Source organism: Tachyglossus aculeatus, chromosome 6, assembly GCF_015852505.1.
Source record: "Tachyglossus aculeatus isolate mTacAcu1 chromosome 6, mTacAcu1.pri, whole genome shotgun sequence".
Lineage (NCBI taxonomy): Eukaryota > Metazoa > Chordata > Mammalia > Monotremata > Tachyglossidae > Tachyglossus > Tachyglossus aculeatus.
In genome coordinates, this window is record NC_052071.1 from 19349826 (window position 1) to 19376886 (window position 27061).

General features: G+C 42.4%; 1 protein-coding gene across 2 annotated transcripts in view; it reads left to right on the forward strand.

Moving 5' to 3' along the window:
- Positions 1 to 27061, forward strand: part of TENM1 (teneurin transmembrane protein 1) — an 849492-nt gene that overhangs the window by 697945 nt on the left and 124486 nt on the right. For both annotated transcript variants that reach the window (XM_038747613.1, XM_038747612.1), the window contains exons 16-19: positions 5364 to 5483; positions 10297 to 10558; positions 13597 to 13864; positions 23083 to 23226. In XM_038747613.1, the coding sequence (XP_038603541.1) occupies positions 5364 to 5483; positions 10297 to 10558; positions 13597 to 13864; positions 23083 to 23226 (794 nt within the window). The remainder of the gene's footprint in view (positions 1 to 5363; positions 5484 to 10296; positions 10559 to 13596; positions 13865 to 23082; positions 23227 to 27061) is intronic.

The window sequence follows — 27061 nt, forward strand, 5'->3', positions numbered from 1 at the left end:
ATCACTTAACAAATACCATCATCATTATTACAGAGTGTTATGCCTATAATATGTAAATAATTGAAAATACTCAGAAAACAATATTCAGAGCACCATGTTGATGATGTTGGACTGTTATCTACTTAGGTATTTTATTTGAGGCACAGGGGTAGGCAGAATTGAAGGCCAAATTTTGAGTTCTTCTGTTCAAAAACTTCAACTACCGTCTCTCTGTTGACGACTCTCAAATCTACCTCACTAGGCCTAGCCTCTCTCCTTCTCTGTAGTCTCACATTTCCTCCTGCTTTCAGGTACCTCAAACTTACTATGTCCCAATCTGAATTCCTCAACTTCCCTCCCAGATCCTTTCTCCCACAACATTGTCCCATGACATTTAACCACACCACCACCTTCCCCGTCTCTCCCTGAATCTCAAGGCCATAACCTGGCCACACATTAATTATCCTTGAGTTTCCCCTCACTTTCAACCTCCATATTTAGTTAATTACTACAGTTTTAATTTTCTTCCTCTGAAACATTTTTAGGACCTGCCTCCTCTTTTCCATTCAAATAGCTAGTGGGCTGATCCAGGCCCTTGTCATAGATCAACATGAATTTTGCAGCAAACTCTTGGCTGATCTCCCTTCTCCAATCTCTTCTCCCTCCTATGCTTGTGTCTGTGGCTTGAATCATATTTCTAAAACATTGTTCTGCACACATCTCAGCATTCCTCAGAAACCTGCACTTGCCTTTTCCTCTAACCTTCAAACAGAAACTTCTGACCATTGACTTTGAGGCAGTTTGCCTGGCACATAGTAAGCGCTTAACAAATACCGTCATTATTATCTTTATTGTTATTAATTACTTCTCTGCCTCCAACCTAGCCACTCCCTTCTCCCAGTGCACCCCAGCTCATGGTCTTCATTCCTCGCAAGCTTATCTACACACTGTGCCTCATTCTTGTCTCTCCCAGACCCACCTGAAACTCCCCCTTCCTTCATATCTGACAAACCACAACTCACCCAATCATTCAATCAATGGTATTTCTTAAGCCCGCCCTTTGGGCAGAGCCTTGGACCGAGCTCTTGAGAAAGTAAATCACAACAGAGATGTTAGACATATTCCCTGGCTAGTAATGGGGAAGTAGTGGGAGCTAATGAGCTCTCCAAGTGAGTGGGTCTAGATGGAGAAGATAATGGGACTGAGCTTTGAGAGACTTCCACTGCCAAGAGGGTGGGAGGCAGAGAGGAACCTGTAAAAGAGACTGAGAGGGAAGGGTCTCCTTTCAGAGTCACATAGGTATACCCTACCTGGTCCAAAGGAGAACCCCTTTACTAACAGTAGGGTCAAATGGAAATAGCCTTCAGTCCTCTTTAAAACCCACATTCTTTGAAAATCCACCCATTGAGGATTTTCAGATTCTTAGTCAAACGAACAAGGCAGCTTATTGCCTGTTTCCTCCCTTTGAATCTGCATTCAGGCCTAATTCGGACATCCGCCCTCCACCCTTGCCACCATCCCTGAGGGTCCGAATGGATAAATACTCGTAACAGTTACGGTAGTAGTAATAATATTTATTAAGGACTCACTGAGAAGGGGCTCAGGAGAGTACAGTCGAAGCCGAAAAACCGTGATCCGATGATCTGACGAGGATGTGTGGAAGAACGCCCCTTAAGCGATGGGCTCGTAAAATACGCAGGAAATGATAAAACCAAGACTAGAAAATGATCCCTGAGGGTCTTATGAAGCAGCCTGGCTCAGTGGAAAGAGCCCGGGCTTTGGAGTCAGAGTTCATGAGTTCAAATCCCAGCTCCAGCAATTGTCAGCTTTGTGACTTTGGGCAAGTCACTTAAGTTCTCTGTGCCTCAGTTCATCTGTAAAATGGTGATTAAGACTGTGAGCCCCCTGTGGGACAACCTGATCACCATGTAACCTCCCCAGCGCTTAGAACAGTGCTTTGCACTTAATACATGCCATTATTATTATGATTATTATTATGAGCCACAGAACCCTGGTAAATGAGGACTCAAAAGCTTGATTCTGAAAATGGAGCATGTGCTTACTAAGGGGATTTCCCAAAGCTCTCTTACTTTGGCTCCAATCAAGATTATCGTCAATCAAAAACAATTCTCGAATACCCTCACTAAATGTTTAAAATTTACATTGGGCCTGGCCACCCGTTGTTGGTTGAAGATTAAAGTAAATACTGGTAATCCAGACAGAGAGGTAAGAGTTATTCTTATGCTAAATGGACAATGTGGAGTATGTAAATAATGGGGACAAATGGTGTGAGATATAAGGAAGCCTAGAACATTTAAAGTCTAATACATTACAAAGAGAGTTCAATGCAGATTGATGTAGAATAATGCATTTTATGAGGCCTTATCACATACTGTAAATCCTTGTGGATTATGAAATATGAGGAATAAAGGAGAGGCATTTAAAGACAGGTCTGCAGGCTTTATGAATGAGAAGGAACAAAAATGAATGTGAAGGCGAACAAGTGAAGGCAATGTCCTGAAGAATGATGTTTTTGATGAGTCGTTAACACACAAATCTATGAGCCTCATAAATTATGAGAAATATTAGGGAACAAAAAAGTTGAAAGATAAGCTTACCCAGAAGGAGAAACAGGATGAATGAAGAGAAAACTATAAGGAAAATGCACAGAATAATGATGATCTTTATGAGGGCTTCTCAAACAGACAGTTCAGAGCTCTGCACACGAGGCACTCAATAAATACAATGGATTGGTTGATAAATCTAATTTGAACAAGAAAAAAAGATGTTAAAGAAAAAAGACAGTTCTGTATCTGTCACAAGGCATACTAAAATGACATGAACTAGGCTTTGAGTCTGGTGCCACTGATGAAATGACACAATGTCTAGATTATTGTGGAATAAATAATAACAATAATAATAATATAATGAAAGCATTTGTTAAGTGCTTAGTATGTGCCAAGCACTGTGCTAAGCACTGGGGGAGAGAGACGGTAATCAGGTTGCCCCACGTGGAGCTCGCAGTCTTAATCCCCATTTTACAGATGAGGTAACTGAGGCACAGAGAAGTTAAGTGACTTGCCCAAAGTCTCACAGTTGGCAAATAGCGGAGCTGGGATTAGAACCCATGACCTCTGATTCCCAAGCCCGTGCTCTTTCCACTAAACCACACTGCTTCTGAAAAACTATAGTCAAACACTGTTCAAAAGAAATTAGAGACCATCAAAGGGTTAGGGTCCCCTGTTGAAGGCCTGGACTACCTCTGCATTAAATAAGAAAAGACAGTGATGTTTGACATGAAGCACAATCCCAAAGAATTTTTCAAATATCATGGTTTTACTGCCATGAATCTCTTTCACGTTCCCTTTTTCTAAAATTCCTGTGGTTTTTTTCGTGGGAGGTTCTATCAGCGTACTTCTGGCTTATTTAATCTTTATGCATCAAGATATTATTTTGAGAGTATTTTTTTTTTCATTCTGGGACCAGTCTAGACGCATTTGGGTAGGGTTAATAGGACTAGCCTTGACTAAAGAGACTTGTCAATGTCAGTGCTAAACTCAGAATCGGTTGTACCCATCTGGCTCTTTTCATTGAGCCTACATTTCCTCATCCGTCATTTCAGATAATAATAATAATAATAATAATAGTAATTCTGATAGTTGTTAGGTGCTTACTTAAGCACGGTACTAAGCGCTGGAGTAGTTACAAGGTAATAAAGTCCCACATGGGGCTGTAATTATCCATAATTACCTGTAAGGGTTTTAACCACTTTTTTTTCTTATGGTATTTTGTTAAGCACTTACTATGTGTCAGGCACTGTTCTCAGCTCTGGGATAGACATGAGCTAATGAGGCTGGACACAAGTCCCTGTCCCACATGGGGCTCACAATCTTAATCCCCATTTTCCAGATGAGGTAACTGAGGCCTAGAGGCCGGACCATGATCACACAGCAGACAGGTGGCAGAGCCAAGGTTAGAACCTAGGTCCTTCTGTCTTCCAGGCTCATGCTCTCTCCACTAGGCCACACAGCTTCTCTAGTCCCAGGCAGGGTGTGGATGGCTGAATAGAGAGACAGGAAATCTGGGTGAGGTATCTGGGGTTATTTGGCATATCCAGGCAGAGCCAGAAGTGTCTCGGCAGACCTAGAAGGGTATATTGGTGCCCCTTCAATGAGGTCAGATACTGGCATCCCAGTCACAGTACTTGGCACCCAGTCATCTCGCCCAAAGACTAGCGATTGGAAACACCACCTTAAATTTGTCGATTGGCCTGTAGATTGTGCCAGTGGGTGTGGTGAAAGATGATTTGGGTCAACACTTCAGTGGACTCCCTGTTAGTCCAAAATTATTTTTAAATTCTGATACTTCTTGCCTTTCCGTTTCTGCCGAAAGGTGTTACTTCACAGTGTAGGAAATAAGGTAACCCCAGCAAGCCCATCTTTTCTCCCTTCTCAATCCTTTCCCCTTAAAATGCCCAATAATCTTGAAAGCAGGGGTCATTCCCACTGGATCAAGGTTCAATACCTGTAATAATCTGGGCTATCTAAGTGGTGAACCTTCTGAAGGAAATGGGTTTCTAATGGGCTTCCTGGAATAGTTGCCGCTCACGGGTCTTAAATGTTCTCGATGTCGTTCCTAAAGTGTTCAGTGATAATGTTGGTATTTGTTAAGTGCCTGCTATGTGCCAAACACTGTTCTAAGCACTGGGGGGATACAAGGTAATCAGAGTTGTTCCACATGGGGCTCACAGTCTTCATCCCCATTTTACAGATGAGGAAACTGAGGCCCAGAGAAGTTAAGTGACTTGGCCAAAGTCACACAGCTGACAAGTGGCGGAGCTGGGATTAGAACCTCTGACTCCCTAGTCTGGGCTCTTTCCACTGAGTCACGCTGCTTCACTAAGCCTGGGTCTTGAGTTTGGCCTCTAGACTGTAAGCTGGTTGTGGGCAGGGAATGTGTCTATTTATTGTTATATTGTACTCACCTAAGCTCTTAGTACAGTGCTCTGCACACAGCAGAGCTTGAATACGATTGAATGGATTCTTGGAGAGTGGAGAAGCAGCATGGCATAGTTGACAGGCCTAGGACTCAGAAGGTCATGGGTTCTAATCCCTACTCCATCACTTGTCTGCTGTGTGACCTTGGGGAAGTCACTTATCTTCTCTGTGCCTCAGTTACCTCATCTGTAAAATGCGGATTGAGACTGTGAGCCCCATGTGGGATAGGGAATGTGTCCAACCTGATTATCTCGTATCTACCCCAGTGCTTGAAACAGTGCTTGGAGCATAGTAAGTGCTTAACAAATGCCATACTTAATTACTATTCTTCAATTACCCCTTTAGACTGCAGTCTCCCCTTCACTTGTGGACTCCTTTCTATTGCAGGCGAGCCTGTGTCATTCGGGGCCAAGTGGCGGCAGTGGACGGGACCCCTCTGGTTGGGGTGAATGTCAGTTTCCTACACCACAGTGATTATGGGTACACTATCAGCCGGCAAGATGGAAGGTGAGTTGTTTTCGCTTCTTTCGTTGCCACCGTTCGGATCCAGCACCTCACCCTGGTGTAGGACTGAGTCTCAGGAGGTGGAATTACCTCCTCACTGCTAGAAAACCCACAAGCCAATCCCCTGAACAATGATTTGTGTTCTGATCTCCTCTTCCAGTCTCCCCACATCTCTTCCACCTACGCTGCGTACCCCTATACTCTGGGTCTTTGCCACCTATCATTTGACCCCTCTGACTGTGGGCTGGAGAGAGAAGAGGATGCACTGTGGGAAGACACAGCAGGAACTGTGATAGAGCATCCCTAAGGGAGTGAGGAGCCGCCTTCTGTGGCTCTCAGCAGCAGTTAACTTGGCAGCAGAGGAAAGGGGAAGAGAGAGGAGCATAGTTTTTTGTAGTTTCTAACACGGTAATTCTGGAGGAATTTCCCTGTGAGACCATTTCTACTTGTGGACCTACCCTCTGGGAAAAAACCTCTGCAAATATTTTCCTTATATAATTTAAAATTCAGTCGCAAACCCCCCCCCCCCCCCCCCGCCCGTCACCAGTTTTTGACTGAATGCCATTCACCTTTTCCCAAGAGGTGATTAGTTGGGGAACAGTTTAGACGAGCCCTGACCTGACTAGTGTTTTTAACCTCATCCCTGAAATTTTGAATTTGAATTCAACTCTAAAAAGAACATCCCTTCCAGGATCTTTACACTTTATTGGTTTTTGTTTTTTTTTTTGGTCATGTGTTAAACACTTCTAAGCTCTGGGGTAAGTACAGGCTAATTAGATTAGATCCGGTCCCTGTCTCACATGTGGCTCACAGTCAAAGTAGGAGGGACAACATGAGAACTGAGGCATGGAGAAGTTAAATGACTTGCCCAAGGTCACACAGCAGAAGCAGCGTGGCTCAGTGGAAAGAGCCCGGGCTTTGGAGTCAGAGGTCATGGGTTCAAATCCTGGCTCGGCCAAATTGTCAGCTGTGTGACTTTGGGCAAGTCACTTCACTTCTCTGTGCCTCAGTTACCTCATCTGTAAAATGGGGATTAAGACTGTGAGCCCCCTAAGGGACAACCTGATCGCCTTGTAACTTCCCCAGCGCTTAGAACAGTGCTTTGCACATAGTAAGCGCTTAATAAATGCCATCAGAAGAAAAAAAGTAGTTGGCAGAGGTGGGATTAGAACCCAGGTCCTGTAACTTCCAGGCCTGTGTTCTTTTCACTAGGCCACGCTGCTTTTCACTTTACTTCCTATTAAAAACTTTGGAGCTCCTCTTCTCCCTCATACTAAGACTGTGACCCCCATTTGGGACCTGCTTACCTTTTATCTACCCCAGTGCCTAGCACAGTGCTTGACCCATAGTAAGCACTTAACAAATACTATAATAATAATAATAATAATGGTATTTGTTAAGTGCTTACTATGTGCAAAGCACTGTTCTAAGCACTGGGGAGGTTACAAGGTGATAAGGTTGTCCCACGGGGGGCTCACAGTTTTAATCCCCATTTTACAAATAAGGGAACTGAGTCACAGAAAAGTGAAGTGACTTGCCCAAAGTCACACCACTGAGAATTGACAGAGCCGAGATTTGAACCCTTGACCTCTGACTCCAAAGCCCGTGCTTTTTCCACAGAGTCATGCTGCTTCCCCGCCCACGCTGCTATTATTACCATCTAAAAGATTCCAATGAGTCTTCTGCGATGTAGAAAATACTAAAAGACAGCTAAGCAGAGATTTGAACTGGGCCTTTCAAAGCTACATCGGTGTCCCAAAATGATTAGGAATTCTGCTGTTAGATTATAAGGCTCTGGAGGAGGCACAAAGTTAAAAAAAAAAAATCCATAAAAAGACCAAGTTGCTCTCCCGCAGAGCTAACCGTTGGAATCAGATGTATACAAATGACAGATAACAGCCATTGGTAAGTCTGCTAAACCTCCCCTCCAGCTATAGCTATCCCTTCAAGCTCTAAAAATTGTTTACACGTTCAAAACCGTGTGTCCTAAATGCTAACAAGAGACTCCCGCTGTTTTATTTGGACTGAAAGTAACAGGGGTAACGATAGATCAGTTTGTATGTCCGTGCTTGTCGCTTTCTTGGTATCGGTTAAGTGCGGTTCAAGTGGTAACCTCACATTCGGTCAACTGCCGAATTCAGGTATTTGGGCCACTGGCCCAGCCCAACATTTGAACTCTTTCATCAGCTTACAGTTGTGCGTTGCAAGCTCAATCTTTTTATTCCGAACACTTTGTAATTAGACTAGATTTTATTTATTTCACCATGACAGCATTTGGAACTGCTTGTGGATCATTAACCCTCCCTGTCCATTTGTTCTTGAGATGATCAAATAAATATTTAATAGTACTTCTAGAATCAGCATTGGAAGATGGGGTCAGTATGGATGATTTTATGACTTGCAGGGTCAACATATTGCAAGAATCTTCAGCCAGACTGCTTGAGGCAGTGCTAAATTTGATTCCACTTCTCAGTGCTGAGTTTCTATATGGAGCAAGGCAAAGTGTTGAACATAAAGCAGAGTTGGAACTTAATCATTTTGTCCCCGAATAGTCTTTTTTTTGCAAGCCAACGCGTTTTTTTAGTTAATGACATAAATAAAATAAGCATTGTGCTTTTGTATCTACCTTCTTTTGAGGAACACGAGTCGCTCACTGCCCATGCCCAAGCACACCAAGTAGGTTAATAAAAATCTCCAATTCAAGATTGAAGCAACTGAGATCCAGAGAGAGGAAATGGCTTTCCTAGTTCACTTGGAAACCAGAACCTGAATCTGAATCAGAGACCCTTGTTCCCCCAGCTTGTCTACATCCCTTAAATTGTTCTTAGGGTACCAACCACCTTGTTTTAAAATAGCAGGTGAAACTTCATAAATCTTTCTAGGATACTTCCTCTGAGTTTCTGGATTTTAGAACAACCCTAGATTATATAGGTAGATGATGCTATGAAAATGAAATCTTCAGGCAGGCACTTACTTCTGGAATGCCTGGAAAGTTTCATTTTAATAGAATGATTTACTATATACAGTTTAAATTCAATATTTTACATTTATTGTTACAGTTGATTGCTAGAGGAAGGCCTCAACTTGAGACGTTTCAAGCTATGATGAAGGGAACTTTGAACATTTCTAAATTGGCATTCTGTCTCAGCTTTACAACACATGGGTTTCAACTTTACAATATAGGGGTTATTTATAGCCCTAGGTCTAGAATGGCAAGTGGTGAAGGGGAGAGAGACACAATAGCCACAGGAAACTAGGAAAACAATTTTAAAATCTGAGATGGGGGAGAAAGTATAAACAGGGTTGAGAGAGTGGAGCAATTTGAGGCTGGTCATTGTGGGGAAGGGAATGTGACTATTACCTTGTTTGAACTCTCCCAAGCCCTTAGTACAGTGCCCTGGGCACAGTAAGCACTTAATATGATTGATTTATTAATTGATTGGTGGTCGGGTAGAGGGTGATTATCTGATCGTCAGGAGTCAAGGGAGGATCCGCATGTCCATTTTACGTGAGATGAAGTTAAACTCAGATAATCTGCCGTTGAAATACTCTGAATCATTGCAAATATATTTTTGAAGCTATTTTTTAATCTCTAATTGATTTAGTTTACGATTCTGGTTAATTTTGGTTAAAAATAATTTGTGTTTGACCTTAGTCCAGAAACCAATCTCCCTTTTATAACATAATCCATTTATATAATATTTATAACACATTTATTTATATCAATGCCTGTCTCCCCTCTCTAGACGGTAAGCTTGTTGTGGGCAGGGAATATGTCTACCAACTCTGTTGTATTCTCCCAAGCAGTACTCTGCACACAGTAAGTGCTCCGTAAATATCATAGATTGATTCATAGTCCATATGAGAAAATTAATCCCAGCTCGCGTTTTAACTTATGTGGCTTTCAAGAGCCATAATTCCTCTGATTTACCTGCCTATATTTGATAGGTTTTTACACACCTACATTCCATAGTATATATTGAGCACTTGCCGTGTGCAAAGCACTGCACTAAGCGCTTGGGAGAATACAATATAACAATCAACAGTCACATTCCCTGCCCACAACATCAGTGTCATATGGACAGTAATTCAAGTGTGTCATATGGAGAGTGTGAAGAGATTGTGATGTGAGAAGCAGCATGGATAGAGCACAGGCCTTGGGAGCCAGAAGGCCATGGGTTCTCATGTAGACTCTTCCACTTGTCTGCTGTGTGACCTTGGGCAAGTCACTTAACTTCTCTGTGCCTCAGTTCCCTTATATGTAAAATGGGAATTAAGACTGTGAGCCCCGAGTAGGACAGGGAGTGTGTCCAATCAAATTAGCTTATATCTACCCCAGCGCTTCGAACTACGCCTGACACATAATAAGCACTTAACAAATACCCTAATTATTATTATTAGTGTTATACTCTGTCTTGGTTTGGATTTCTTATCATGATTTGTACCCAAAATGTATTTCAGGCACATTTAAAAAATGCATCATCTTGTTTACATATTTCCTGTGGCTGTAAGCATTGCAGAAAATCAAAGAATGGTATAAATTATCCTTCTAGTATTTCACTGCTCTCCACTGAAGCCATTTCACTCCTCCTCACTAGTTAGAACTAGTGATCATTGACTAGATGACTCTGGGCAAGTACTTGAGTCTCTCTGGTTCTAAATTTCCATTTGAGTGAAATGGAGAAGTGAGAATGGCATAAAATTCAAGAAGTGCTATGGGGTTTGGGGATGAAAAGCATAATGAGTAACATAGCTCTTTCCTTTCTGATTGCTTACTAAAATTCAGACTAATGCCGTGTTTGATTTATCATCTCAGCTTCGACCTGGTAGCCGTAGGAGGGATCTCCGTCACCTTAATCTTTGACCGATCACCGTTCGTATCTGAGAAAAGGACACTGTGGCTCCCGTGGAACAGGTTCATCGTAGTGGAAAAAGTCACGATGCAGAGAGCCAAGTCAGATCCACCTTCCTGTGACATCTCCGGCTTCGTCAGCCCAAACCCTGTTGTCTTTCCTTCACCCCTGACGGCGTTTGGCGGGTACTGTCCAGAGAGGGGAACAGTCATTCCAGAGCTCCAGGTAGGAAAAAGAGTTCTATGTTGAAAACCATTGTGTCCCACTGAGAATAGGGGAAAACCATGGAAAATAAAAATGAAAAACAGACCAACTTGGACAAATATTCTAGTGGAAAAACCAGGGAGTGTGGCACATCTTTGCCAGAGAAATGTAATTACCACAAAATATCCAGTTTCTTAATTTGGTTCTTCTGTCTAATCACAGTCCTCAAAATAAGCAGGTTATCCTCCATTTTAATGAAATTCCTTGTGGGGAGAGCAGGTAAAGCTATATTCATTTAAATATTTAAATGTGAAATGTATTTTGTGGGAACAAACTTGGGATATGTTTAAATATCAAAGAGTTTAGGACCCAGGAATTTCCACTGTTTAGCAAAATTCATCCCAGTTGCCAAACTTCCTGAAATAGCTCCCTTCCTAACCCTATAGAAAGAAGCAGCAGCATGGTATAGTGGATAGATCGTCAGCCTGGGAGTCAGGAGGTCATGGGTTCTAATCCCGGCTCTTCCACTTGTCTGCTGTGTGACCTTGGACAAATCACTTCACTTCTCAGTGCCTGTTACCTCATCTGTAAAATGGGGTTTGAGACTGTAAGCCCCATGTGAGACAGGGACTATGTCCAACTCGATTTGTTTCTATCCACCCCAGGGCTTAGTATAGTGCCTAGCACGTAGTAAGGGCTTAATAAATACCATAATTTTTATTATTGTTATGAAAAGAAGAGCTGTAGGAAACCCAGACGTTTTTAGAAGAAACAGTGGCTTTCTGTTATGAGGCTGTTTTGTGTTTTTTACTTCAAAGAAGGCTTTTCATTAAGCTATCAACACAGGTTTGCCTCACTCTCATTTACCTCCACCTTTATGGATACTACCTGGTGGAGACTGCCAAACAATACAGTAGTCCCTCGATATTCCTGGGGGATCTGTTAAAAAAACCCTGCAAATTAGGTGAAACTGCAACTGTCATTGGTGGTAGATTAGGATTTATTATTACTGTTGTTATCCTTATGACTATTTTTGTTGTATTTGATAAGCATCCAGCACTATTTTGTGCTGGGGTAGATACGAGTTAATCAGGTAGGACCCAACCCCCATCCCACACAGAGGTCACAAACTAAGTAGAAGGAAGCACAGGTATTTAGCTCCATTTTCTAGATGTGGGAACTGAGGCACAGAGAAGTTAAGTAACATCTCCAGAGTCACACAGCAGGCAAGTGGTGGTGTTAGGATTAGAACCCAGGTCCTCTGATTCCCAGGCCCGTGCTCTTTCTACTAGGCCACGCCAATTCCCAGGCTTTCCAGGTGGGGAGGATCCAACCCAACACAGATAGATGAAACTACCCACCAAAACTCCAAGAATGCCATTTGCTTTATCAGCAATGATAATGGAGTTTTCCATGAGAAGTAGGTATTGAAAGAACCTCAATACTCTCTAGTGGCTGAAGACATATTAAGAAGGGTTGCTCTTTAGTAGTAAAGCTTTGCGAAGAACCTGGGCTGTCGCATCTTTTAGGAAAAGGAAATGCTAAGCAATAATGTCATACGTGTCAGGCTAACGCCATTCCGTTTGGGAGGGCCAGGAGTCCGAATTCTACCAGGGTCAGGTGGCAACAAAGGGGACAGCTGGATAGTCAGCGGGAAGAGGAGGGAATCGCCTACCCTTAGGAACAATAAATTGACCAGGGATTCCTTGGCAACAGATGTCATGTGCTTTAACTACAAGTACTGGCAGATGTCCAGTGACTCCACTGCTATGCACTGCCACTTAGCTTCTATCTGAGATAGAGGAAGAGCTGAGGAGGGTCGAAGAGGATGAAAGAGAATGTGGGGATTCAAATAAAAGAAAGAATAGCTCTAATCTGTTCATTTCTTACAATTGTGTGCTCTTTCCCGAATCGACTTCAAAGATGAAGGCCAGGGGAGGGTGGATACCAAATCTGAATGCAATAAACGTCTCTCATTTAACCTTCAGTCATAGGTTTGCAAGAAGATAAATGCCCATAATTAAAAAAGGGTAGATTTCTCCCTCCTCATCTACCGTTTAGGGCAAAATGTGTCAAGGCATTTGTGGGAGCTGTTTGCCTCAAAACCATAGATGCCAACTTGGAGGAGCTAGTTCCCAGAATTCAATACTTCTGGGCACAAAGATGCGAAATAAAAATTTGATTAAAATTTGATTAAAATTTGGTCCTTGGGGTCATTCTAAATCTCTAAGGGAGATGAGTCTGATGGCATCAGTAAAGATTAATTTGAGAGAAGTACAATTTTTGTCATAAAATGTCACCTGAAGGGACTGCTGCTGGAGGCCTTATTCTTGGGGAGTTTATCTTGGGTACGGATTACAGAAATAGTTTCATAATAATACCACAATATAATACTGCAATACCACAATACCAAGCAAGACTGTGTGAGTTTGAGAGAGACTGGTAGCCTGGAACACCTATATTACCCTCTGCCCAGCAGGTTGCTGTTTTTTAACTCCCAGCAGGTATTTTGAAACCCTGTTAAGAGAGCTGAAAATACTCCTGACCTGAGAGTCCCTGGCAAACAAAGCAGGGAAACCAAGTGCAACCAGAGTCAAAGGAGAAAACTGGCATATACTTTTCTGCCAACTTCCTCAGAGTAACGTGAGGACCAACACGTTGCTGTCTGAGACACGCTTTTGTTGCCTTAAATATGCCAGATGACAGGGGATGATAATAATAATAATTAATCACGGTACTTGTTTAGTGCTTATTATGTGCCCAGCACTGTTCTAAGCAGTGGGGTAGATATAAATTAAACAGGTTGGACATAGTTCCTGTTCCACATGGGGCTCACATTGTTAATCACCATTTTACAGATGAGGGAACTGAGGCCCAGAGAATTTAAGCGACTTGCCCAAGGTCACACAGCAGACGTGGTGGGGCCGGGATTAGAACTCAGTTCCTTCATCACTCCCAGGCCTTTGCTGTATCTGTTAAACCACGCTGCTTCCTGATGGGATTACCTTGCCTGCTTGTAATGTCCACTTAGAAGACTATGCCCAACTTTTGTTCATTAGGTTGTCCAGGAAGAAATCCCGATCCCATCCAGCTTTGTGAGACTGAGCTACCTCAGCAGCCGAACACCAGGATATAAAACACTGCTGCGCATCGTTCTGACACACGCGACCGTCCCCTTGGGGATGATAAAAGTGCATCTCATCGTTGCCGTTGAAGGCCGTCTAGTGCAGAAGTGGTTTCCAGCTGCAGTCAACCTCGTGTACACATTTGCGTGGAACAAGACAGACATATACGGGCAGAAGGTTTCTGGCCTGACGGAAGCTACCGGTACGTTGAGTTATTTTATCGTAAACGGCGAGTCGTAGTCACAAAAAACAAAAATACTGTTTGCACTTGTGCTGGCAGGCTATTTGGTGTTTACACTCATTTCAGTTTCCATCTAAGGGGTTCATAGTACTTTTGATTAAGCAGTTCTCGTTCATACTTTTTAAAGCTCCTTTTCAATACTTGCTTCGAGTCCATTTTTTCCCTTTATTTGTGGATGAACCCAACTTTTGGATGCCTATACTTGAGTTTTCCTTTCTGACTCTGACTTTTGGCATGATATTTCATTTGTCTGGTCTATGGCTTGGATATTTCAACGGCTATCTCCACTTAGAACTTACTTAAATATATCTTCAGTCATATTTTATGTCTGAGGCAATTATAAATTTTTACTTTCTATTTCAAGAAGTTTAGCTAAAGAGTATCTCTATGACCTCTGTTGCTTTTGACTTTCTTAAATCAGAGAGATTAAATTATGGAATTTTAGAGAAGAGAGGTAGATTGTTTCATGTTTTGGGTTTTCTCTTTTTTTGGCTTTAGAACATAAGAAACTTAAGCTGGATCAGAGCCCTGACTGTCTAAATCAGGGTCTGACCTCCAACCATGGCAACAAAGAATCCTTCTTAATATCCATTTTCTTAGTTATGGATGCACCATCTAATCCATCAATTGTATTTGTGGAGTGTGTTGGTGTAACAATTGCCACAAAAATACAAATTGTCAATTCTATGATGTTTTCAGTGACAATGTATGGATCAGAAACCTGGATAGTGGAAAAAAGCAGGATAGAAAGAACATTGACTCTTTTGAAATGTGGTATGGGAGAAGGCTTTTGCACATACCATAGACTGCCTGAAAAACAAGCAAATGGATTTTGGAGCATATTAAACCAGAGTGGTCTTTGGAAGGCCAAATGACTCGACTTAGATTAGCATATTTTGGACACATGATCAGGAGGGATAATTCTTTGGAGAAGATACTAATGTAGGAAAAGTCCAGGGAAAACGTGGAAGAGGCAGCTAGATGGATAGAGACCATAACAACGATAACAGAAGAACCATTAGAAAGGTTGCGGATTACGGCAGAGGACGGGACGTTCTGGAGAAAGTATATCCATTGAGTCGCCATGAATGGGAAATGACTTGACAGCACTTAATAGTAATAATAATAATGATAACTGTGTGCAGAGCACTGTGCTAAGCATTTGGGAGAGTACAGTACAACAGAGTTGTTAGACATATCCCTGCCCACAACCAACCCCTTTCATAACCTTGCTTATTTTAAAAATCCCTCAACCTGTAGGTTTTAGCCCATTTCTTCTAATACAGGCTCTAGTGGAAACACATGGTAGTTGGGCATCCTACCCCTCATATAAACTCTTCAGAATCTTCAAGGTGGTTTTCAGGTTGCATCTTGACCGTCATTTCTCCTATGAGATTCCATTTTCTTTAATTCTGCCCGGAGGGTTGACATTGAAGTTGGTCAATATTATTTAATAATAATAATAATTGTGGTATTTGTTAAGCGCTTACTATGTGCCAAGCACTATTCTAAGCGCTGGGGGAGATACAAGGTGAGCAGGTTGTCCCACGTGGGGCTCACAGTCTTAATCCCCATTTTACAAATGAGGTAACTGAGGCCCAGAGAAGCTTAAGTGACTTGCCCAAAGTCACACAGCTGACAAGTAGCGGAGCCAGGATTAGAACCCACGACCTCTGACTCCCAAGCCCGGGCTCTTTCCACTTAACCACGCTGACTGCTTACTGTGTTCAGAGCACTGTACTAAGCACTTGGAAGAGTGCAGTATAACAGACACATTCCCTGCTCACCCTTAGCTTACACACTAGAAGGGGAGACAGGAATTAATGGGTAAGTAAAGGGAGAAAGACTGGGTGATGAAGAAGGGAGTGGGAAAAGAGGAGAGGAGGACTTAATCAGAGAAGACCTCTTGGAGGACAGTTGCTGCAGGTCTGCACAGGTGGTTATGCACTCCCTTCCTCACCCCTTCTTGGATGTACTCGGACTTGGGGTGAGGGACTTGTGAAGCCCTTTCACTCAGCTGAGAGATGTGGGGATGGGTCAGTAGGTGGTTATCCATAATTTATTTAATTTATGTTAATGTCTGTCTCCCCTTCTAGGCTGTAATCTCATTCTGCGCAGGGAATGTGTCTGTTATATTGTTGTGTTGTACTCTCCCTAGCTCTTAATACAGTGCCCTGCACACAGTAAGCTCTCAGTAAATACAGTTGATTGGATTTGCCTGAGTTTCTGTGTCAGATGATGATGATGATGGCATTTATTAAGTGCTTACTATGTGCAAAGCAGTGTTGTAAGCACTGGGGAGGTTACAAGATGATCAGGTTGTCCCATGGGGGGCTCACGGTCTTAATCCCCATTTTACAGATGAGGGAACTAAGGCACAGAGAAGTTAAGTGACTTGCCCAAAGTCACACAGCTGACAATTGGCAGAGCTGGGATTTGAACCCATGACCTCTGACTCCAAAGCCCGGGCTCTTTCCACTGAGCCACACTGCTGACACCTGCTAAACTGGCAGGTGGACGGATGTAACAATTTCCCGGGAGGTATCTCACAGAATTCTCTCGTGAAAGACATTGGGCCTTGGTGTCAGAGACGATCTGGATTCTAATTCCCTACTTGCCATTTACCTCCTCTTTGACCTTGGGCAAGTCACTTAACTTCTCTGTGCCTCAGTTTCTTCATCTGGGAAATAGGAATGAAATTACCTATGCTCCTTTTACTAAGACTGTGAGCTCCATGTGGGATAATGACTGTGTCCAGTCTGATAATGTTATACGAACCCCGGTGCTTAATTCATTGCTTGGCACATAGTAAGTGCTTAGCAAATACTATATTATCATCATTAGGATTATTATTATAACTGGTAAGGAACAGCATGGCTCAGTGGAAAGAACACGGGCTTGGGAGTGAGAGGTCATGGGTTCTATTTGCGGCTTTGCCACTTGTCAGCAGTGTGACTTCGGGCAAGTCACTTCAATTCTCTGAGCCTCAGTTACCTCATCTGTAAAATGGAGATTAAGACTGTGAGCCCCATGTGGGACAACCTGATCACCTTGTATGCCCCCAGCACTTAGAACGGTGCTTCACACATAGTAAACACTTAACAAATGCCATTATTATTATTGTTATTGTTATCTGGTGGTCTATAATGTATTAATGTTCCTTGGCTACCAGGCACAATCCTGGAAATAGTATGTAGGCATCTCATGTGTGACTTTCTCTATGCAGATTTGGTCTTGAAATGTTATTTCTATTTACTTTCTCCAGGTAGGAAGAGTCATTATTGCCAGACATCTTGGTCCATTCTAAAAGTTTTGCTATCTGATACCTGGACACAATTATCAAATAACCAAGTTAACAAGAGAACCTGAGAACAGAAAGCATTTTATTCTGTTGGTTTAACTGATGTCTGAAAATAATTTCTTCTTGTTTCTTCCTCAACTCTGGTACTTCCAGATAATAGCCAAAAATATTTCATATTCAGGAAGAGTTGCCGTGAGATTTTCCCCCAAAAAAGCGTCACTTAATTTAACAAACTGGCTTACTCGGGGACTCTTTATCTGCATTCATTATGTGAATTTTGCCAAAATAATTCCCTGTGTCCATGTATATTATCAATATGTAATCATGCATCCTGCATATACTTCATTTTGATTAAATTAAATTGCATCACTTTGAAGTCCTTTAAATTAAGGAAATCAGACATCCTCCTGTAAAAGCAATGCTCTAAACAATTCTATTATTCTTCAAGGTTATTGGCAACGAGAATTGTGTAATTATTTAGTGCAGTACTTTGGCAAGAAAGAGTGGTCTTTCAGTGAAAATTAGACCTCCTAAGGGTTCACTTCACACAAGAGCCTGTTTGCATCTTGTTAGAAAGAGAGAAACATTAGTAATAATAGATGCTAAGCTTCATTGTGTGTACACTACCTTCTTGAGGAAGTTTGTTTTTTATGGTATTTAAGTGGTTTCTATGTGTCAAGCTCTGTATTAAGTGCTGGGGTAGATACAAGTTTGGACCCAGTCTCTGTCCCACACTCACAGTCTTAATCTCCATTTTACAGATGAGGTAGCTGAGGCATAGAGAAGTGAAGTGACTCGCCCAAGGTTACACACAGATGACAAGTGGCAGAGCCAGGATTAAAACCCAGATCCTTCTGAAAGCTAGGCCCTCGCTCTACCCTGTAGGCACACTGCTTGTTTTTTGTTTGTAATTTTGAAAAGCTCAAGCAAAGAGACCTTTGTGGTCAAACCTTTGAGGGTGAAACAGCACAAATGAGCTTCTGGGAATTGCCATTCAGTCATTCACTCAATCGTATTTATTGAGTGCTTACTGTGTGCAGGGCACTGTACTAAGCACCTGGGAGAGTACAATATTTCAACAGGCACACGGGGATTAACATGCGTCAGTGATTTCTGCAGTGAACTGCTGCCATCCTGGGTAAAGAGAGCCAAAAATGGGTCATGGAATAATAATAATATTTGTTAGCAGCTTACTAGGTGCCAAACAGTGTGCTGAGCCCTGGAGTAGTATATGACAAGGAAAGAGTAGTATATTACAAGGAAACCTAGTAGACTAAGAAGGAGGGAGAAAAAGTGCTTTGGCCCCATTTTACGGATGAGGAAACTGAAACACGGGCAAGTCGAGTGTCCTGCCCAAGGCCACAAGCAGACAACTGGCCCATGATCAGAACTCAGGTCTCTTGTGCTGTGCTCGTTCCACAAGGTCATATCAGTTCTTGGTAGCAGACCAGTGAGCCTGAGGGTCACTCAGCTTTCTCCCTTTCACTTACACTTGAGCACCCTCGATGATTTTAGGCTCACACGGAGCGATTCATTTAAAACAGTCCTCACTGAGTAGCCCCCTTCCTTTTTAAAGGGGAACTATTTTTAAACAAACCACCCATGTCTCCTCTTTCACCCTTGACCCTCAACTAATTTAAACACCACTAAGTCAAGGAAACCCCTCAAAGGTAAGCAAGGTTTTATTATTCCCAGTAAGAGATAAGAGAATTTGCACACATCCCAAGTTTTATGCAACCTCCAACAGGGCCCAGGCAAGAATTGAGAAGCCTTGACCTTATTGCCAATTCAGTGCTTGAACTAGCAGCCTTCACCACCTACTAAAGCTCATGTCTTTTGTTAACGTTTTAAAGCAAGACAATTTAACTGCCCTGTTGGATATCCTAGAATCCACTACACTGCTTTTAGATCTAATAATAGGTTGGCATGGTGTGTTTTTTTAATAAAAAAGCAGAGTGCTGTTTAGATGATGGGACGATTAAGCAGTATGTATTAAAATAAAACAAATGGGTGCTAAATCAGTTAATCAGTGGTATTTACTGAGCTCTTACTTTATGCAGAGCGCTGTCCAAGTGCTTGGAAGAGTACAATACAGTATATGAGCTCTGATCTCCAGGAGCTTAATGAGTAAAAAAGGCATTAAAATAAATTTCAAATAGGTGAAACATCAGAATACAAAGATAGATGTTTGAGGGCTGTGGGTGTGGGAATTCAGCCTATGGGGGATATCTAGAAGGATATTTAGAAGGATTGGATTTTGTATGTGTCCTTAAATTAGAAGAGATATCCTGACCGATGGCAGATTAAAATTACCCTATTAACGACGCAAATTCAGAATTTAAGATTCAGGTCAGATGAATGCTACGTGGAGGTTACAGATCAGACCACTTAAAATATTACATTGGTACAAGCATTATGCAACTGAGATTGATTTTATAGAGAAACAAAGACCTCATAGGGATTCGTGTAAGTCTGAACATTATCTTGTCACAGTTCTCAGATTTTCAGGACATTATTTCTTTTGTCAGTGTTCAAACTTTTTGAATTTTTTCCCCCACTAGTCGGTATTCAAAAAGAAATGATAGATGGCTGATTTCTTCCATTTAGTGTTTCTTCTTTGGGTGAAAAGGTTATGAGTATCTTCCTCGTTCAAAATTTAAATGCTGCAGATGTTATTTTTAGCTATTCTACTTCAATTTCATAGTGCGTTCCCGATAACATGGATTTTCTGATTATATTTTGCCATAATAAAAAGAGGCATTATTAATTCTCCTGGGCTTTAATAGAATCATCTGCTTAATTCACTAATTTTTGCAAATCATCTTCATTGTGTATTACCTTTAGCATGGTTCACTTGCTTTTGATCTGGAATCAGAGCAATTCCCAGTGGACTAAATGATCTCGGAAAGGACAGAGCGTCTTCCGGACCACCTTCATCGTCTCGCTACCCCGAGAACGATAATGGACTTGAGATGGTCGGGGCTGGGTGGGTAGAAGGTGGGAGTGAGAAGGGAGCAAAATAAAGCTCCACCTTCAGAGCTGGGAATAAAAGCAGGTGATCGCATTGTAATCCAGTCCCCAGAGAATCTAACAAAAGGTTTGCCCATACACTTCTACATCAAACACCTTATTCTAGGCTTTAAGGCATTCAACCAGCTCTCCCCCTCCAGTCTCATCTCCCTGATCTCGTACTGCAACCCAGCCCACACATCTCATTCCACTCACCCCAACTTGCTCACTGTATCCCGACCTCATCCGTCTTGCCGCCTACTTCTCATACACGTCCTCCTTCTGGCCTGGAACTCTCTCACCCCTCATTCATTCATTCAACCGTATTTATTGAGTGCTTACTGTATGCAGAGTACCATACTAAGTGCTTGGAAAGTACAATTTGGCAATGAATAGAGACAATCCCTTCCTCTCCTCTCCCCACCTCCGTAGTCTTACTTATATCACATTTCTTTCAAGATGCTTCCCTGACTTCCCTTACCTTCTGTGTCTGATCCGTACCCCTTAAGCAGTTGATATTTACCCCAGCACCTCAGCACTTCTGTATGTATTCCTTTTCTCTCCCGTTTGTTTTTATCGATAAAATCCTTAAATGGTCTGTAAACTCCTGTGGACAGGGTTCATATCTACCAACTCTAATGGAATGTACTCTCCCAAACACTTAGTAGAGTGATCTGCATCCAATAAACACCTAATAAACATCATTGATGGATTGGAAGTAGGAAATGTTTAGGGGAAAATAATCGGCAGAGAGAGACTATGGGACATCATGAGAGCAGTCTGTCTCCCTGACCTGTAATTTACTCTCCTTATATCCCCTTCTTTGAGCCGAAGACCTTGAGTAGATTCCTGAAATCTCTCACTGACTATGACAGTGTTCTGGGAAATTTAAATATGTGAACAGGCAAGCTAGAAGTTGTAGTGTTCCACTCATCTGATGCCTCTTTTGCTAGCCATAGACCCCACTGTTTCAGGAGTACTCAGAGAGTGGCAATGTTGGAGTTCATTTTTAGTTGCAGGAGCAATATGTCCTTGATTTTCTGCTTCATTATTTGTCAAGAAGTGGGTGGTCTGTGGTGATACATTGCAGTGATACACACTCTACGTTACTTTGCTTTGATAGGACTTCGCAACTTCTTGAAGTTAACCATCTTACTTTTCGAAAGAGGATTGCAAGTCCTTGCATAGCTAGCATTTTTAAAAAAGGAAGGGGCTTTTCCTTGTTACTTTAGCAAGGATGTGCACCCAGAAAAAAAAAAAACTCATTAAAGCCAGTAGGAATCTTACAATAACTCTAAGTAAAAATTGTAAGTTCATCATCCAGGAGAAGTTTTTCAAGAGAAAGTCAATCTAATAAAAACTGGAGGAACTTCATTAAGGAACTGCCTGGCTGCATTTTGCAATTGTCGGTTTTAGAAAAAAGGTGGGGGGATTTAATTGTGGGGATTGCAAGCCCTGTATTTTTTTATTTGGACTGGAGAGTGATTCTGGAGGTGAGAATGTTAAAAAGTATGTGTCCCATTACAGAGGCATCCAGAAGCCTTCAGGTGATTCTTTTTGTATAATCGTTTCCTATCATGGATGATGGGAGGGTCCTCAGTCGTCACAAGATTTTTAAGAAAAAGAATCCAGACCTTGCTTATGGGTCCCTTGGGTGCTAAAATGTAAAATTTTAGAATTTACATTTGCTAAAATGTAAAATTGCCTTATTCATAAGGAAATGTACTGCTGTTTTCTCACCTTCCAGTGACTAAGAAACAGATCCTGTATTTGACAATGAGATTGTGAGAAAAGAGGGGGTGAATTTCAGGGAAGTTATAATTCTATTATTTATTCATCAAGATTTTTTTTCAAAGGTCAGCAAGAGAAGCAGAGGACATCTCCTTGCCATTTGGTACATCAAGATTTGTCCCACCTGTGCCCTTTTCTAACCTAAGATCCTTTCTTCCCAATAAAGAATGTTTCTGTCTTACCCCTGTCCTGAATATCGGACAGCCTTTCAGAGGAGAAAAATAGAGATGCTCAGAATATCTGATAAAGCCATCAGGTTCATTGCTTTCCCCTAGAAAGCCTATCAGTATAACCACTTTAGAATATATTTGTAATTTTACTGACTCTTCATTACCAATTTAGACGGCAAAGAAGATCAGGATGGTTTTGAAGGGAGTTATCCATTCCCCAGCAGCAGCTGTAGATTCTTGTGCAAGCAGAGGCATTAAACGGAGTATTTTGACATCTTGGGCCATTTCCAGAGGACCAGGGGAGGGATGACAGCTGATAGGTATGGGGAATGACAAAGTGGTATTTTAAAGCAAGTAATATTAAGACTATTTGAAATTCTTTAATTTCAGGAGTCAGTTTCTTTAGCTGTGAAACACAGTGCGCTAGTGAGGAAATTCTAGAAGCAGGTTTTAAAGCGATATGAGCTATATGAACCCCACTGGCCATATGCACCAAGATACCAGATGATATGTTTTCCACTTCGGTAGCATTACGGATTTCCAAGTTTAATGCACACATCTGTGCTTCTCGAAAATCCTAGCCAAATGCTGGGTGGTAACCCATTGGTTTTAGCTATATATGGCATCGAAAATTTCACCTACAGGAAACTCATTTTAAACTTTAAGTTTTCAGCTCGCTGCTGTATTTCTCAGTAAGATAGCGCTCAATTGGGAGAAATCCAAATTGAATCAATGTGATTTTGATTGATGTAATGCAATTCTACCCTCTAATGTTTGCACATTTAATAGGTGTAGGTGTAAGAACCAAATACTTAGTGTCAACAATGGAGGCCCCGCTAGGAGTAAAATTAGGTAATAAATGGAAATTTAAAGCATTGATTAATGTGGTGACTGGTTTTCTTTTGCAGTGTCCGTAGGATACGAATACGAAACATGCCCTGACTTTATTCTGTGGGAGAAAAGAACAGTGGTTTTACAAGGTTTTGAATTGGATGCTTCGAACCTAGGAGGCTGGTCCTTAAATAAGCATCATATTTTGAACCCACAAAGTGGTAAGTAGATCTCATCAAAATTACATCTTCGATGTCTGTTATTAGCAGAGAGGGGAATGAGGATTTAATTTGGACTCTGATGATGATGATCATGGTATTTGTTAAGCACTTTGTGCCAACCACTATATTAGGGCAGGAGTAGCTACAACATATTCAGGTTGGACACGGTCCCTGTCTCTCATGCAATTCACGGTCAAGGTGAGAGTCACAGTTAGCGGGAAAGGTCCTACACCCAGATTTCTGGGTGTCTTCTGTAAGGTCTTGATAAAAATATAACAAATCCCATAAATGCAAATTTTAATAGTATCCAGACAGGAGAAATTAATAGAAGTCTTTGCACGCCTGTCCACTCATTGCATATTGTGGCCCAGCAGAAACGCAACACAAGGGGAATGAGAAAGTGCCAGTAACCCTGCATAAGCGTCAGGGAGTGTGATCATTTCCTTCATGAAGGCTCTCTGTCTTCAAGCTTTTGTGACTAGGCTGAGGGGCTTATGTCATTTGGAGTCTCAGAGTCAAATGAAAGAACTGTATTTGACACTGGGTTATAAGTAGCTAATTTATTAAAAGTTATAAGGAGCTAACTTTTATAAGGAGCTAACTTGTTAATGGTGTAATTGTCTTTAGATATTCACGTCTGTAATGTTAAATGGGTTTTCTCATTAATGCGAAACAGCGTGTTGCATTTCTTTCACAGCAGACTTTGAAAAGGCTGAAGCCAAGCCTCTAGTAGCTTGAGTTAAGGTGAAGTGCAGATGTCTCTTACTTCATGGTGGGCAGTAGACTTTCATTTTTGTTACGTTGTTTAATGTTTAGTGGATAAGAATAAGGCACCCTGAGGGGCCTGGAGTGAGAAAACCAACATCAGGCCCGCCTCCCGAACAGTCCAATTGCAATAGAAAGAGAAAGACGGATGAAGCGTCCCTAAGGGAAAAATGGGAGCAAGGAAAAGAATAAAGAGAGAGAGCAGTCAGTGGCCACAGAGACCAAGAAGCACTAAATGGTATTTTCCATCATTCACCATCGGCATCAGAAATGATCCGACTGGTATTGTCCTCGAATCACCATCATAATCGATAGAGCAATTAAATCTCCCCATTGAATCTGTCCTCAGGTAACAGTGCGAGTGAACAGTGAAACAGACAGACTCTGGAGCACGGATGGGGTAGAGAAGGCGGGAGAACTTGGGCCACTGATAATCACCCTCAGATTAGGCAGCCGGGAAAACGTTTTCACCTGGCAGGCTGTAGTGAGTCCTCACACTAGCCCTGGGCTATTCTGTAGCTATTTTAAGGGTGAGTACATTTAGGCCCCCGAAAGGTCTTCCAACATGCCCGGGGTGTAGAGTCAATCATTAAGCGTGGGTGGGTGTCAGCTTCGGCTGGGAAATATCCCGTCTGGCAGGAGTCACTACGGAGCCTTTCCAGATTTTAAAAAAGACCATCATTCGTCACCTGGGATTGGGTATGGGAAGTGGGGCAAAACAGGGGAATTACCCCAGCTCTTAGGGGACCCTCACCTCCAATTCAGTGTGAGACAAATGATAACCATTCAACCAACCAATGGGATTTACTGAGTGCTTACTGTGTGCAGAGCACCATTCTAAGCACTTGGGAGAGTACAATACGACAGACTTAGCAGACAAGCTCCCTGCCCATACTGAGCAGGATATTTGTTAGCACGCACTAGGTGCCAAGCACTGTGTCAAGTGCTCAGGTAGATATGCAGTTAGACACAGTCCCTGTCATGCATGGGCCTCCTGGACCATTTCGTGGTGCCAGAGTCCCAGAAACAAGCCTCGTGGGTTCAGACCGGAGAAGGGGAGTAAATGGGACACAAGGACCGGAGAGAGTACACATCCATTAAGTCATTTTATGCCCTAATCCCACTCCAGAAAATGTCTTGCCTGTCCATTTGTGCCAGGCTAGAGCACGGGCCTGGAAATCAGAAGGACCTGGGTTCTAATCCTAGCTCTGACACTTGTCTGCTGTGTAACCTTTTGGGCAAGTCACTTCACTTCTCTGGGCCTCAGTTCCGTCATCTGTAAAATGAGGATTAAGAGCGTGAGCCTCGTGTGAGGAACTGTGTCCCATCTGATTAACTTGTATCTACCCCAGCACTTAGAACAATGCATAGCACATAGTAAACGCTTAACAAGTACTTCAACTATTATTATACCTGACTCTGGAACCAACCCCTGACCCTAGCTAGGATTAAGAGAATTAACTCGATGATACTATTGCCTTTGTGGTCTTTCAAGTCTGTGGGATCCAGGGAGGAAGATGCATTGTTTCTCAGTACCTGAAGATGATGATAATAATAATGATAATACTTGTTGACTGCTTATTATGTGCCAGCCGTTGTTCTAAGCACTGGGTAGATTCAAGGTAATGAGCCTGGACACAGTCTCTGTCACACATGGGGCTCGCAGTCTTAATCATCATTTTGCTGATGAGGTAACTGAGGCCCAGAAAAGTGAAGTGACTTGCCCAGGGCCACAAGGCAGTCAAGTGGCCGAGCTGGGATTAGAACCCAGGTCCTTCTTACTCCCAGGCCCGTGCTCTATCCACTAGGACACATGAAGATATGAGTTGCTGAATTGTACTTTCCAAGCACTTAGTACAGTGCTGTGCACGCAGCGCTCAATAAATACGATGGAATGAATGAGTCCCTCCTCCTTGCAGGGGCAGAGAAGTTCCTAGGAGGAAATTCTGAGAAGCAGTGTGGCCTAGTTGAGCATAGGCCTGGGATTCAGAAGGATCTGGGTTCTAATCCTGACTCCTCCACTCATCCCCAGTATGGCCTTGGGCAGATCACTTTACTTCTCAGTGTCTCAGTTACCTCATCTGTAAAACAGGGATTAAGACTATGAACCCCATGTGGGACATGGACTGTGTCCAAATTGATTAGCTTGTATCCTCTTTAGCATTTAGTATACAGTGCCTGGAACATAGTAATTGCTTAACAAATATTGTAAAAAAAAATAACTTTTCAGTACAAAAGTTCGCTTGTTCCTAGCACCTATGAAGTTATTTGCATCCTGCTTATTTGCTTATTTTGACTGCTCCAGTTTTAAATATTTTTATGTTTGTCACCCACTGTTGGAGTGTAAGCCTCTTGTGGGTGGGCAATGTGTCATTTTGGTATTCTGGACTTCCCAAACACGTAGTGCAGGGCACCAAACCAATGAGTGCTCAAAATATGCTGCAACTCCTACTGATCCAAATCTGTACAGTTAGCTCAATACTAAACACCAAGCTAAAGTGGGAGGAATCACAATTTATAGGTGAGCCCAGTACATTTGTAACTAGGCTCTATTCTATTCTTTCCCCTCCCGTTCCTCTACGGAAATGCCCAAATCTGTGGATTGGCCTAATGACATTTCAAATTTCAAATTTCCTCGCCCTGTTCTCCTTTTCCCTCCCTTCTTCCACCCAACCCTAGACCAGTCCTCCCACCCTGCCACAATGTTTTGCAGCATCAAAGTAGAGGCCATCGAAGCAGACTGGCCTCAGAGTTCACTTTCCCCTAAGCAACCACCGTTAACTCGGCAGACTCCCAAGACACAGTCACATTCTGAAACCTAGCTGCCCCACAGGACTGTATTTCACCTCTGCTGTGCGGACCTGCCGATGAATTGGATTTGTGACACATTCCCCTATCTGGCTGGCTGATGAGCCAGCTGCAATTAGCACTTCGATAGCACAGGTGAAATGTTTTCAACCTGTCATGCGTCCCTTCCCCGCGGCCACAATCTATGGCGGCTTTGTGCATCTGTACTATCGTTCGGGAGAAAGGACCCTCTTATGTCAGGTTGTTCTCCTGCTGTCATTGC